The sequence below is a fragment of the Parus major genome, chromosome 2 (genome assembly GCF_001522545.3).
Source record: "Parus major isolate Abel chromosome 2, Parus_major1.1, whole genome shotgun sequence".
Taxonomy (NCBI): Eukaryota; Metazoa; Chordata; class Aves; order Passeriformes; family Paridae; genus Parus; species Parus major.
The window spans coordinates 130142119-130157370 of NC_031769.1; the positions used below are offsets into that span (position 1 = coordinate 130142119).

A 15252-nucleotide genomic window follows, 5' to 3' on the forward strand; every position below is an offset into this window, starting at 1 on the left:
TATTTTTCTAGTGATGTGCTTATGAGAAAAATATTTTCTTCTACTTACAGAATTACCAAGCCAGTGTTGATGATTTCAACAAAGTCCTTCTAATAGATCCAGATGTTCTTGAAGCACAAAAGGAATTAGAGGAGGTAACCCAACTGCTTCACCCTGACAGCAGTGCTGGAGCTGGCAGTCAGCAAACACGAGGGAAGAAAATAACCATACAAGAGGTGGTATACCTATTCTTTTCTTAAAAACAAACACAACAGAAACCACACATGTGAAGAGATAATATTAAAGCTTTTGTTTTCCTATCTTAAATCTATGCTCACAGCATATTCAGAACTACAGCAGGAAGGGAAATAGTCCATTTAGATGGCACTAAACTTGAGGATATACTCCTTTTAAACAAAAGCTGCCTAAACTTTGAAATTTATGCTTTGAAAGCATATAAACTATGAAATACATGCTTTACAGAGTGCAGCTGTGAAATAGAAGTTTTGTTTTTGAAGTCTGTGCTCCTTGGGCAGCCTCTGGGGCTGTGCTGGCAGAGGTCTTGGCAGATGTGCTGGCTGCTCCTGTGCTGGTCTTAAAGTTATAGGTCTGAAAAATGAAATCCTACCCTAAAGAGCAAGAGTAAAACATCTGTAGGATCTTACAAAAGAAACACAGAATGTAATGTTATGTACAGGATCAAAACATTAGGCTTGCACAGTTCTGGGTAGAATTAGGTGATGAAAGGATTTTCTCAGTCATCTGATATTTTTGGATTGTTCCTTTGCTGATCGTTTAAGAATTCTTTTTCCCCTTTTCATTTAAAAATGTATTATTAAAATACATACTTACCAGTCTGTATAGTGATACTGTAATTTGATAATGTAATTTCAGAATGTGGTATAACGGAAGCTGCAGCTAGTAATACAGGGAAAAAAAATGTTCTTGAAGTACTTCAGGTTGCCACAAGCTCATGGGATTTTATGTAACTGGCATAAGCTGGTATAGTGTTAGTTAAGCTCTGAGTTGTGACAAACAGAGGGACCTGGGACGTGTTCAGAGGAGGTTTGGGAAGTGACCACATTGCTCAGAGACCAGCTAACTTCGTTGCTGACACTGTAATTTTTCTAGGGGTGATGCAGGAAGCATTTTTGTTTGCTGTCATAATTACAACTGCCCCTGTAGAGAGGCTTTCCTCTTTTACCTTCTGTAGTACAAGGTAGTTCCATGAAAACAGACTGCAAAGAGAAATAAAATTAGAAAAATAATTTATCATCATTATTCCATGTTAATCAAGTTGTAATTATATAAAAGACAGTCAAGGTTTCTCCCTCAATTCTAATGATTGTTGAAAAATAGAACAAAATGTCTATAAGCCAAATGCAGTATTTTCCAAAAATTACTAATCCCCTGTTCTATGCAGTACAATATCTTGAGACTTTTCAAAATACTTGGCATTGAGACCCTGTTCAGTAAGTTTTAGTCAGGTTATGATGGCTTGATTTTAGCAAATGTAGTTGCCCCCATAGTTCCATAGTTAATTTTTAGTGACTGGTTCATGAAACTTTATAGAGGCTGCAGTCTCAGGAGAAGTTTAAGTGGATAGTGAGGCAGTTCATCCACTGAACTTCTCTTTCCAAAGCAAGACTCCAGACAACAACCTGATGAGCTGCCCTGGAGGCACAGCAGAGAAATGGAACATGGGTGTCTGCCTTGACTCCAGTTGTCCCTGTCTTCTGGAACTTCACATTTAATGCATGTGTAGAGTCCTCCTTCCTCTGGTGCTCCCCAGGGTTGATTCCACAGTGCAGTGCCAAACAGTGAAAAGGAGGTGTAGCAAACACACTTTTGACTGTGAGCCTTTAAAGGTGAATTAGAGAGCTCCTGTTTTGGGGGCAGCAGGACATGGAAGAGCATGGATGCCTTTCTTTTATGAAGAGCAGACTGCCTGCCAGCTTTAATCCAGTGATATGATGGATAAATGCAGTTTGTGAAGCTTCAGGTTATGTCTGTATCCACAATGTAATTCACATTAAGTGATTTGTTACCACTTTGTTTGTGAAGGTGACTGAAGCTGATGAACAGGAAGAGAGACAGTTGGCTACGTCAGAAGATGCTGAGACTCACCATGTTCCTGCTGAGGAGGCTGTTCCAAAGCGAGTGCCACAGAGGTCCTCGGAGAAACTCCGTGTTTGGGAACCATCCAACGCTTATGACTTTGGTCAGATCATAAATGCAGTGAATGCCAATAAGGATAAAGCTGCTTGTGCAGATCTTTTAACTATTACTGATCCAAAAACATTGCCGGTGCTGCTAAGTAACAAACTTGAAGGAGAAATCCTTCTGATTTTTATCCAGTCATTGGAACATTACATAGCTGGAAAAGATCCTGGCCTTGCATATCAGCACCTTTTCTACTTGAGCAAAGCAGAAAGATTTAAGGTAAGAACCTAGACTGATTGAATGTGTACTTAAATTGCACAGAAATCTAAAGGAAATTTTCATATCTTAAAAGGAGAAAACATCCTGACTTCTGTATCTCTGTCAGATATTATGATTATCAGTCAACTTGTGCTGATTGTAGAATAATTTGTTGGGTTTTTTTCCAGGTGGTGCTGGCCCTTCTTAGCAAAAAGGAAAAAGAAGAGGTGCAGCAATTATTTGACATACTTTCAGAAAGCCAGAGTGATCAGTACTCATTGGAACATCTTGAGAGCCTTAAAAAGGTTTATGAACTTTGAGAAGTTAAAGTTTATTGTCTGCATGCATATAGTTCATGTTAGAAGATGAATGATTGAACTCTGCAGATTTGCCTGGGTTCAAGTGGGTCTTTACCTGGACTGCTGGAATCGTATTTTGTTTTGACAGCATATGCATATTTAAAGTTTGCTGTTCTTTTCTTCTTGTAGTTGTATACATCTATAGAATTTTATGCCCATCTGTGTTCAGTAACAGAGTTAATTTCATTTGGCATACTGATTTTATTTAGACTCAGAAAAATATATTTTACATTATACATGCAGTATGAAATACCTTCATGGTACAGTAGGTACACTTTTAGTCATCACTTTTTACATCATTTTGTGAGTTCTGTGTTCTTGTGATGAAGAAGTGACTTCAAGACAGATGGGTCAGGTAGCAGTAACTTTGCTAAAATGAGTTTACAAAAAGTATTAACATTTTTCAGAAAACTCCCATGGGCCATCTGTTTGTTCACTATTCCTGGTCTGTACAAAACAGATTTAAATATTTTGGCTCAATACATCTTAACAAAAAAGGTGAATGAACTATATATTAACTTGTCATGGAAACAGTTATTAAATGGATGGGTATTTTTTAACAAGTGAGTAATTTTTAGTGCACAGAGAACTTTTTTCCTGTATGTGCAGGAGGATATCTGGTTTTCTGACTTTTTTTAGGCAGTGACAGAAGAACAAAGTGGCTGCACTTCACAATAGAAATATTTAACTCTTGAGTTTTGTAATCAGATTATTTAAAATACCAGCTATTTCTGTTTACAGATATATTTATAAAAGTAAAACAATTTTTTGGACCAGTATGATTTATTTTTTTTTAATTTCTGGCATTGCTTATGTTTTATATTTGATTCTGACAAAGCTCCTTCAAAGGTGAAGCTTTTCAATTTTTCAGATACCCTGATGCCTTCTTTGCACAGGTGATATAAATGTATATCAGATTCACTTAGCACTGCAGAAATATCATTAAGAATGTTGTTCTAATGAAAATTTTTCTCAGGTGTATATTAATTAATAAAGTTTTTTTTCTTGGAAAGTACAGTTATGGCTTTTTTTCTGGTTCAGTACAGTTTAGGCTTATAATTCTGACATGTGGATTATGAGTTTCAGTTTGGAGTGCCAAGAATGAGGGTTGTAATTACTAAAGCATCATCAGTACAACTGATATTCAGCAATTAATAGATTTTCACTTTGTGTGTGTGTGATCTCCTCCGATTAAGGCGGACCCTAAACTTTGGCTGGTTGAGGATATAAAACAGCAGCATTGCCTGCAGTCATTTTGATGATGGTCTTGCCCCATTCAGGTTTGAGATTGGCTGCTTTTTTAGACATTATTTGGGAGGGCCTGACAGGCAGAACAATTTCTAAAGACACAGAACTTAGAGAAGAATTGAATCAAACTCATGTAAGGGACTGTATTGCCAATTCAGCCTGAACAGCTCAAGCCAAGGACACCAGTCTTCAAAACTGAAGGGGCAGCATTAGAGCACTGGAAGGCATTTTGGGGCAGGGGGTACAGAACGGAGTATCTTTGGGTGTGGATTTCACCATTTGTTTGACAGGTGAGGGCTGCCTAAATCTGTTCCTCTTGCCTTAGTCTGGGAAACTGCAGGAGAAATCTCTGCAGCCCCCAACAGCTGGACAGCAAAGGTGGGGTCACCTGTCAGTGTCCTTGGCCAGGTGAGGCTGAGTGGCCTCTGCACAGAGGCAGCCACAGTGTCCCAGGTGTGGCACTGGAGCAGCTGCAGACCAAAAGTAGCTCCTCGCTCATCACGGGACCTGCTGCAGAACATGTTTTGTGTCCTGTCTGTGTAATGGTCAGCAGGAGAAGCCACAGAGCTGAATTGCTGCTTTCCTCACTGCTGGGTCAGGAGCTTGTCTTTCCCTGGGCAGTCCCCATCCCTGACACTCCTGGTCTAATTTTTCCCTCCTATTTTTGAACACTCCCATATTTTAAATCTTGTGTCTGCTCTGTGCTTGGTCTTCGGCTGCTTTTTTGTTTCCCTCTGCCCTCCATAATTACAATCTCTTCTGCAGCTTTGGCTGCTCTGTCAGGCAAAGGTAGGACTGTAGCTGCTAATTCAGCACTGCAGTGCATGGCGTCAGTGTGGACACAGCACCCAGAAACAGCACCTTGGGCAAAAGAGGGGAGCAGGAGCACCCCAAATGTCTTACCTGGCTTGGTGGTAGGGAGACCCCAATCCCAGCATGATGTTTTGTTCTTGGCTTGTCACTTATCCACTCAGTGTTAACATCCAGCTCTGCAAAAACAAACCAACCAAACCCAACAGCAGGACAAAAGCAGGAGGAGCACTGGTTCTGCAGGTGATGGGAGCAGGGGACTGAATGTGACCCTGTGGCAATAATGCAGCCAGTCACACACAGAGGATGTGTCCTGTACAGCCAAGCTGAGCAGGCCTGCAGAGACCCAGCTGCTCCTGGACACACATCCCTGGTTTTCACACCAGAGGTGACAGCAAGATTCTTTCTGCAGCCACTAAAAATGCAGACAGCAGCCAGGGAATAGCAGGGGAACAGGGGGCCACACTGTTCCTACTTCGGTCCTTTCAAAGTATTTTTGATGTTTTTCAAGAAGCCAGCTCCAGGCTGACAGGTGTTACCAAGGCAGAGTATGAGCATGGCAGTGCTGCTTCCCTGGCCAAAAAGTCAGTGTACCACAGGGCCACCACTCTTCCCACTCTCCCTGGGCAATGGTGAGAGCCGTTACTGGCAAACCACACTCCTTGTCCTTTTGTGGGATGTATTTCCACTCATCAAAACCTGCTCTGCTTTACATAACCCGCTTGCACAAATGAAGGGCTACTCCTGTGGTGACCAGGCCTTTCAGAAGACTTAAGACTTGTTCATTACAATAAACAAAATAATGTAATTTTGAATAGCAGGGAACAAAGATTCTTCCTGCTGTAGATCCCAATTTATGACCCAGGTCAGTGTAACTCTGCTCAGCAGCTGTGAAGGCCGGCAGCTGGAGCAGGGCTCACCCCGGCTGGCTGAGGGGCACGAATTACCAGCGACCCCTGAGTCCTCGTTCCTTCCCTGGGTGCCTGCCCGGCCACTCCCCTAGAGGATGTAACACATTTCAGTTGTGGCAGCTGTGGCAGTGCCATTTTCTTGCAAATCTGTGCCACTTCTCAGTTGCTGCTTGCTAAATGCCACCCTTGTAAACACAGTCAGCAACACGAGAGTGATTTTCCTTGTAAGCAAAAGGGATTATAAGGGGATTAAGTGCCCCTCACACAATGCTGTGCTCAGAAAGGTCTTGAGAATGCAGCCTGCGAGTAAAGGCAACCCCCTCAGCACAGGTCTGGTGCACAACCAGTGTAATTTAGGCTGTTGGGAATTTTAATGCCCTTAGTGTTGAGATGGAATCTAAAATAGTCCCTTCATGAAGCCAGCTCACCAGGATGGTGCAAGGAGAGCTGTACCTGCTGTACCTGGCAGCTTGCTGGGTTTTCCCCCCTCCACAGTGGTTCCTGCTGGTCCCTGTGCGCAGCCAGGTGCTGAGACAGTCACAGCTCAAAGATGCTCAGTTTCCTGACCTGGCACACGAGTGAGGTGCAGCAGCAGATTCATCTCCAGAGCCATCTGCCAAGACTTGGGGTTGTGTTCAGCACAGAAATTCAGTGTCACCCATGAGGCTGAGACTCAAACTCATTTTTCCTCCAGACCAGCTCTGATTACCAAGTATCTCATAGCCACTTTTGTCTGTTTCTCCTCCCCTTTGAGACTGTAGGTAACAAAGACATTGTCACCACTCTTGGATTGTGCTTCTCACCAACATCAGGCCTGGGGGTTCTTCAATGCTCACGGGGAAACCATTTTACTCTCTCAGCAACAGCAGATTATTCCTTCAGGGATGACCAGTGTGTTACCTTTGGGACTGGCAGGAGCAGTCAAGGTAGTAACTCTGCTCTTCAGATCTTCATCGTTTCAGAAAGTGATTCTAAATAAAAATAATTCCAAAGTTTCTGTTCAAGACAACCACAATTTCACCTGAATTAGAATATTAAAGGGTTTTAAGTTAATTAATTCTAGTATTTTTCAACCTTCTGCATGATTATCTTTAAAATGCTTTATTATCTGTTAGAGTGGTGGTATTACTAAGTAGGCAACTATTTAAAAAATCAATCTGAATGATTGGAAGAGATGCAAGTCAGTAAAAAAAAATTTATGCAAGAGTAAAAAGTAATAAGCTCATAACTGCAAAACTTTGTGACACTGAATGAAAGGATGGATGTATAAATCTGGATGCTTCATTACAAAAAAGACATGCAAACATCATGAGGAAAGCTTTCATGATGGCTTTTATCTAATGTTGTAACTATCTCAAATAGTCTCAGATACAACAGATGGCAAAATTTCCCCAAGATCCACAACCCAACGCAAATTAGTCAAATTTGCCATGAATCATGAAAAAAATTTCTGAAAAAAATGTAAACTTGTTATTTCCAGAAATTTATTTCAGTGAAAAAGAAATTTATTGAATTCTTACAGTAGATCTGTAAATAAGAGAACTATCTTCTGCATTAGTGTATTAATGGAAGTGTGTATAAAAACCACTTTTTTATAGACTCAAAATTTGGCGCTGCATTAAATTTATGGGTCCTGTTAAGACTGTCTCATATATGAAATATTACCTCTGAATTAAAAAATGTTACAAAATTAATCAGCAAAACAGTTTTCTGCTAAAATCTTATCTCCAGAAAAAACTTAGCTGCTTTTTAATGTTGCCTCTTAAAAGTGAAGTATAAAATTATCAGATGATTTTGGAGTGACTGAAAATAATGGTATTATTTGATAAAATTTATTTAAAAGAGTAAACTGTATTTCTAATTACCTGCACAGCAATACTGAGGTCCTGAGAAATGAAGAGGTAGAATTAAACTTGCTGAAATAGCTCTTCCATCTGACAGAAGTGTAACTTGCATATGGGTTTGGGATGAGGCTATTCAGCTTGGGCTTCTGCAGAGCATCTCCATCGGTTTTAGTTTCTCACTTCCCCAGCCTCTCACAATGCAGGTGAGAAAATGAGCCTAAGGAACAGTCAGTTCAGCTCAGCAAAAACCACCAGGTGTCACCCAGAAACTCTGGTCAGTCTGTGGTGTTTCAGAAAGAACTCTCTCTGCAGGCCATGTGAACTGAGAAGAGCATCACTTCAGATAGAGAAAACAGTTTTAGTCAGCGATCTGACTTGTGCCAAGATGGTGCAGTTTTGTTTAAAGAGCTCCTGCCAGAAATGCATCCCTCTCACAAAACCATGTACTGTCCTGCCTGCCAGAGAGGCAGCTCAGATTTCTTTTCATCTTGGAGAAGGCCAAAATCTTGTACAAAAAGCAACTGACTTTAGGTCTTAAATTGCAAGAATCAGAGCACTCAACTTCCAAGGCACACCTAATCAAATAAAAATATTTAGAAGCAGCAATAGATAAGAGCAATCAGCACCTTACAGGAAAGAAGGCTCCCAGGGAACACACACATTTTCATAAGGCTGATCAGCACATTAAACAACAGACCACTAGAAGTCAGTATTTAGACATTTATTTCAGATATGCAGTTTACACGCATATTATTGAGCAAAACCGAATTGCAAATATACAAATACTGTAACAAGCATTACCAAATAACGTAACTGGCACTAGTGTTATAAGCTATTACTGAAACTGGTGAGGATAAGTCATGGAAGAGGACTGTAGCTCATGGCATTTTTTTCATCCAATCAAACTTCCAGTAGCACCATAATGGCAATACATGAAACACAAGACAGAACATTGTTAACTGTTATTCTGAGATTGACAACTTTTTTTTTCATTTTGGTGAATTACTTAGCAAAAAAATGTTAACAGTGCAGGCGCTTTGGCCAACTTCAGCTTGTGTTCAGGTGTACATCTTCCATATGCAAAAGAAAAAGAAAAAGCCAGCATATTTGGAACCCATCTTTGCACTAGGGCAGTCATTGCACCACACTTAAGATTCTGGGACTGAAGACAGGCATGTCTTGCAAAGAGATGTCATGTCCCCTAAAGCCTGAGTGAGTCTTTGGTAGGCCAATATGTCATTATTATATCTATGACAGTCATTCACTAGGATTTTCTTTTGTGATCCAAGGTGGCCAAAGAGGACATTCTGGAAAACATTACAGTAAAATCCTCAAACGACCAGGCACTTCAAACCCAGTCTTTTCCAAAGGCACCAAGAATGGATGGGGCACCAATTTTCCCCTTAATGAAAGGTGACTGCATCTGCTTTTCTACAATGCTTAGAAATCACTGGATTGTTATTTTACAGTTTTTATACACTATATAGTAGCCTTATCTGCTGCATGATTGGTTGCATGAATAAATAGGTAACCCCACTGTTCTACACAGGTGATGTCTCCATTCCACCTTATATTAGGTACCAATTTCTTATGTTTTGAAATTATGTAAAAGCCATAACCCTGCTCAAAGTGTACACACATACAAACACTTCTGACACAGGCTACATCCATCTGAAGATATGCAGTTCATTCTACATGCATTCTAAATACAGTGTGTCCAGTTATGAAACAAAATTATCATTCTGAATATTCACTGTTGAAGTATGTTTGTATAGGTCTCTGCAGGTCTTCGCTTCCCTTAAATTTAAGGGTTCACACAAGAATGGTTTTAAGTCACTAATGCTCAGCTAACACCCTTTATCCCAAACCCCATATTTTCCAAGTGAACAGTGCAGGACATATTATTCATTTCAGCATTTAACATATTAAGATTTACCAGTTTTTATCTAAATACACCAAGTATACGCTTTCAAGCAAAGTTGTGGCAAAAATACAAAACATGGACGTATTTGTACTGCTGTAATGCACTTGGTTAAAGCCTTCATGTCTCTTCACACAGGTCAAAGATCCATAGGAAGTATTTTGCCTTATCAGACAAATATATAGAAAATGCAGTTGTATCAAAACCTTGCTTCTGCTGGTCACCCGAAGCTTACAGAAGTCGCGTGTGATTCTACCAGCTTCGACAGGGTTCTTTAGTGGCAAATACATTTTTGCAGCACTTCCAGATTTACATTTCAGTCTGAATAGCAGTGCTTAATTCCACAGCCTGTTGTGAATGGTTGTTGTTTGTTTCTTTCAGTGTTTCACCAGCACCTAAATCTACATCTGTTGAAGATCCATTATTAATGCTTTCCTCAGCAATGTAACACAGCTGTGGAACATCAGTGCTCGGGGCTGTTGGAACAGGCACAGGGATTCCACTCGGCTGTGGAGAGTTTTCCAAGCGATCGTTTTCCACCTCTGGGAGAACACTGACTGTGGTAAAGCGAGTGTGATAGTCGCTGGAACCGTGGCTACAGGAAGTTTTCATACTTTCCATATCTGAGCAGCTGAACTCAGAGAAATGGCTGGAGTGTGAATCTGCTACAGATGGAATACTATCGCTCAGAGAGGGAGAGTCAAATTCACTGGAGTTTGTGCTTTGCTGTTCCAACAGCTGAGCATCCATGTCCTCTCTCGTCTCATTAATCTTCATGCTACTCTTCTTTCTCAGCTTACCTTTGCACTTCTTCCCCGCCGTGCTGTCCTTGGACCACTTGGTGGCGCCGGCTTTGCCTTCGGGCGGGCCGGAGCAGCCGGCGGGGCCGCGCCCGGCAGCGCCGCCGTCCTCAACGCTGCTGCTGCCGCTGTGGTGCCGGAACTTGGCAGGCTTGGATTCGATATCCACCTGCACTTCCAGGCTGTTACTTTCCCTAGAACAGGGGAGAAGCCGTGAGTGTCAGTGGTCATCGGGGGGCGGAACAAACTCTTGCTGCTTTCCAACAAACACAGTGAGAGGGATGCATCTCGTAAGGAGAAATGTTTAACCAAATAAACAGCCCAAAGGAAAACACAAAGTCTGAACGAACAAATGCTTTTCTGAGCAACAGAAATGGCATTCCTCTTTGGAAATAACACTGGCAAAATGCAGTAAGCAGTCACATGTAAGTCCATTTGTAACAAAATCTACAGCTTCAAAGTCTAATCTTGAATGTAGAACAGCTGAAGCATGCTTAAAATATCCTTTAATAAGCAAGACTTATAAATATTCTATTTTCACTACATTTCTCTTACCTGTCCAAAGGGATGTAGGAGTTCAGAATGGATCCTGCCATTGCTTTGGTACTGGCATTGTCACTGACTGTTCCCAAGCTAACTGTGCCAGATTCTCCACTCAGACTGTATCGCTCCTTCTGCACATCTGCTTGTACTTCCAGCCTTTGAGACAAAGAGAGAAAGTTGCATACACTACAACAACAGGTAAAGCACACAAACTGAAAATTAGTGTCATCTTGTAGATGGCAGTAAGTAACAGAGTTCCTGAGTCACTCCAGTACAGATGTGCTTATTTACCCTAATGACATGTTCTCCATTCCCATTGTCAAAAATTACTATTCTTTGATTAAAACCAAGCAAACAGAAACACCTCAAAGCAAAACCAGATTAATTCCCTAAAGGCATTAACCAAAAGCTCTGTATTCTTTCCCTCCTGAGATTTACAAGGACAACTTCCCAGTTTATAGCTACAGTTCTGCAGATAGTACTCTAAAGCAGTAAAAACAATCAGAAGGGTACATAAATTCAGGACATCATAGTTCCCATGTTTCCCCTGCTGCAAATTACTACTAATCAAATAAGAGGCAGAGAACTCTGTGTTCTGTAGTCTGCTTTACATTGTATTGCTATCAACCACAACAGGAATAATAGAAACCTGACCAATCTTAAGTTAGGCTGAGCAGATAAGCCAGAAATCAAATTACATGCTTCTTTCCAAATGTCTTGCTTATCTGTGTTCTGACAGTGAAATTTAAGTGTTTTGGTTTTTTTTTGTTTTAACTCTCAGCTCCTTAAAGAAGAGGGTATGTCTACCTCACTCAGCAGTCACAGCCTGGTACACCTGTCCCAGCAGAGGGGAACTCTTGATTCTAGCCCACTCTTTCTATTCTATATAGCCTGGACTGCCAAATTGCTCAAAATGAGCAGTGCTGGCAGCTGATTTAAGGAGAAAATTCCATCCTTGAACTCCACATGCTAACAATCCTTTCTACGTACTCCCTTTCTCTTCAGGGTGCAGCAGAGCAGCTACCAGAAGGCCCAAATTCACAGAAGGCATTGAGCACATGACGAGAAGCTGCCACCTTGGCAAAGCCAGGTTCATCTGCCTCCCCTCCTGCCTGAAGTCCATTTGGAGTCCCCACTCCACCCAGCTGTTCTGAAGGCACAGTTTGGTGCCTGCAGACTGAATGAGTCAGCAGTTCTGACTTTTGGGTGAGGTGTACCAGAGAACAAAAGTGCATTAGAGATGAACTGCCTCCCTCTGACTCCTGCCTACAGGCAGCTCTCCTGGGGCAGCACAACAAGGTCTCAGGCCCCACTCAGCCTAAACAAAATCCAAGTCTGGAGGATTGTGGTCAGGCAGGATCTCTTGAAAATCAGTAAGTTTTGTCAGGGAAGAGTTGTTTATTTCCCAGAGACAGTTCCTTTTAATAGGAACCGCTATCAAAAAGCAAGAACCAGAAAACAGGAGGTGCACTTGTGGTGCCTACAGGCAGAGCAGGACAGAGCAGGGCTGGGAGCAGGTCCCTCACCTGTTAAAGCAGTTCACCATGGCACTCCCTGAGAGGCTGCCCGTGATGCTGGCCCCAGCCAGGGCCATGGTGCTCGCTGTCTCACTCAGGTTGTCTCGGATGGCTCCGATCCTGTCCATGTGGCTGCCGCTGGCGCTCAGGCTGCCCGTCAGGCCCCCGACACTCCCCTCCCCTATGCTGGGGTTGTGACGCGCCTCCGCCACCGACGTGGTATCTACACGCAAACAGAGAAGGCTCCTCAGCTATGGAAGCAGCACTGAGCTGTTTCTAGAATGTGACCACGAAAGCTGTTTCTGAAATTATGCTGAGAAGGAGGATTTATAAAACATGGTTGCAAAAAGAGAACTTGGTCAAAAAAAAAAAGAACCCAAAACCCCACAACCAACAGGAAATAATGAAAAAAGACACCTTTCTTGGAGCTGCCATAATGGCTACGCCTGACATCACATACTTAAGATAGCAAAAAATTATCATGGATAGGACAGGAAACATGGTTGAAAGGAATGCAGAGACACCCCATCACACAGGATAGTGCCATGTAACCAAAAAATTGAAGCATCAGACCAGTCTTTAGTTAGCCCTATTCAAAATTTAAAAATCTAACCAGCTTCCACAGGATTCTGAAAGAGCCACATTAATGCTACGTTAAAACTTTTACCTATGGAGAAGACTTGAGTTTGGCTTTGATGAAAATGGGCAAGAAAGGCTTTAATACTTGTAATACAACTCAGTACAAAATTACACAGAGAAGTAATTATCATCTGAGAGGTGCAACTTCAGCAATGAGCAGAAGAAGCCCCAAATGCAAATAACTACTCTAGTATCTAAGATAGGAAATACAAGTCACAAAGCCCATATTTATAGAAATTGGAACACTGAATTTTCTTACCTACAGCTGCATTTGTTCCACCGACATTTATATCATTTTCATCATCAAATTCTATCCTGACACCTTTTCCATTGCCAGCTGACACACCACAGCCTCCACTTCGGCAGAGGGAAATTGGAACAACTCCATACACATAAGCCAGCATAATAGGAACACCAATACCTACACAGGGAAGTAGAGTCTTTCATTAAAAGTGACTTTTATTTTAGAGCCTTTCATGAAGGCAATTTCATTTTCCAAGATTACTTAATATTTGATTAATATTACACTTGAAAGAGATCAGGAGGGAGCAAAATTAAGAAATACTGGTAAATCACTGAGGTGAAATGACAGGGAAGGACAGGGAAGTGCTTTCAGCAGGCAGAATGTCCTTTCAGCATTGGTAGGAAGAGAAGCGTAATGATTGATGAACTAATACTTCCTGTATGTCCATGACATATTTTACAAACAAAATTAAAATACTTTAAAGAGTCACAAAAGCTCCACTGGGGACTCCACTGTTCCACCTGAGAGGCAGAAATAGCAGAGATCTATTTCAAATGTTACCTAACTAAAAACATTAGTACCTCTACTACTTCAATAAGGAGCTTCAACTTGCATTCACTGAAGGGAGACATGGCTTTGCTATCAGTTTAATAGGACTTAACATTATTATTATTACTCTGGGATTTTTCAATATAAATTTTCCTTAAAAGTAAACAAATCTGTGGAGTAATTAAGAGAAACCAGCTAAAGGAATTGCAGACTAAAGCACACACATCCATCCCACCACTTTGAGTGGACAATGGAAGTTAGTCCTTTGGCATATGAACTAAATCATCCCATGGCTTTGCTAATGAAGTATACAGAAGGTACAAAACCCAGCAGGTTGAAAAATGTCAAGTTGGCACGTTCTGCAAGAGTCAGGAGAGAAGCAGACCTAACAGAAAGGCTACTCATTCTAATCTAAAAGAAGCGCTCCAATTATACAAAGTCTCCTTCACTAGAAATTGCTCACATTCAAGGAGGAATTCTACATTCTTATGGTCATTATTTTGGAAACCACACAATGCCCTGAGACTGGAGGGCATGTGTTAATGGCAATGGGGCAAGAGTAAACCTCCATAAAATAAAACCACACTGCTTTCCCTGAAAAGCCATGTTTCATCTCTGTTCAGGAATAAGAAACAGCTTGACAGAAATTAAGTAAGGCAGACCTATAAATACAACTATGAAACTTTGTGTCCCACCACCTGTTTAGCAGGGATCTGACACCACAGCCACATGAGAACAATGCAATGCAGACTGACACCAGTTTCATGGCTGGCATATCCTCATTTGCACAGTGGTCCACCACTGATAACAAGCAGTTTAAAGCCACAAATTCCTGGCCAATTTGAACTATCACTGGCTAAAAGTGGCCACGTCTTCCAGGGGTTACTCATCACTTTTTCAGCATTGCTTCTGGCACAAGAGGGAACACTACAGACAAAACTGTGTGTACAGGGGCTGACCCAGCTTAAAAACTAAATGGTGGGTCAGCTATCCACAGCAGCTTACTGTGCAACTGTGAAGATGTCTATGCTTCAACAAAGAAGCAAGACAGTGCCAGGAAAGTACCCCCCTTTCAAAAATAATCTGGGATTACAGTGATCTTGAAATTACCTGGGAAGATAAAACAACTATTTTGTAATGAACAGCAAGATTCTTCTTTAATGTTATCCTCAACAATCACCATGATAAAGAGTATGATGCAATTTAAACTGACTCCCAGAGCAAAACAAGTGGTTTGTTAACTACTGCAATGTTAAGTGTAAGAGAACATTTTTGTTCTGCTATGAAGTTATTAAAATATGAATGGACTCTGTGGCAACAGTCTTTTCTTGGTCATTTAAAAAAACCCTTTAAATACTTCAATCTTAAAAGCCAGAGGTGACAATGTGGAAACTTCAAATTTTCAAGCTAAAAATTAGTTTTAATTCTTCAGGAAATGCTATGTTAAAATCAAGTACTGTACTCTTG

At 41.2% G+C, this 15252-nt stretch overlaps 2 protein-coding genes across 5 annotated transcripts in view; one reads left to right on the forward strand and one right to left on the reverse strand.

The window, feature by feature from the left end:
* The window catches only part of SPAG1 (sperm associated antigen 1), a 38373-nt gene extending 34597 nt beyond the window's left edge, over window positions 1-3776 (forward strand). For both annotated transcript variants that reach the window (XM_015617595.3, XM_015617593.2), the window contains exons 17-19: window positions 51-215; window positions 2044-2421; window positions 2589-3776. In XM_015617595.3, coding sequence (XP_015473081.1) covers window positions 51-215; window positions 2044-2421; window positions 2589-2720 — 675 coding nt within the window. In that variant the 3' untranslated portion in view covers window positions 2721-3776. The remainder of the gene's footprint in view (window positions 1-50; window positions 216-2043; window positions 2422-2588) is intronic.
* Window positions 3777-8277: 4501 nt separating this feature from the next.
* Window positions 8278-15252, reverse strand: part of RNF19A (ring finger protein 19A, RBR E3 ubiquitin protein ligase) — a 59968-nt gene continuing 52993 nt past the window's right edge. For all 3 annotated transcript variants that reach the window (XM_015617598.3, XM_015617597.3, XM_015617599.3), the window contains exons 8-11: window positions 13252-13413; window positions 12363-12576; window positions 10849-10992; window positions 8278-10487 (exon numbers count right to left, since the gene is read on the reverse strand). In XM_015617598.3, coding sequence (XP_015473084.1) covers window positions 9803-10487; window positions 10849-10992; window positions 12363-12576; window positions 13252-13413 — 1205 coding nt within the window. In that variant the 3' untranslated portion in view covers window positions 8278-9802. The remainder of the gene's footprint in view (window positions 10488-10848; window positions 10993-12362; window positions 12577-13251; window positions 13414-15252) is intronic.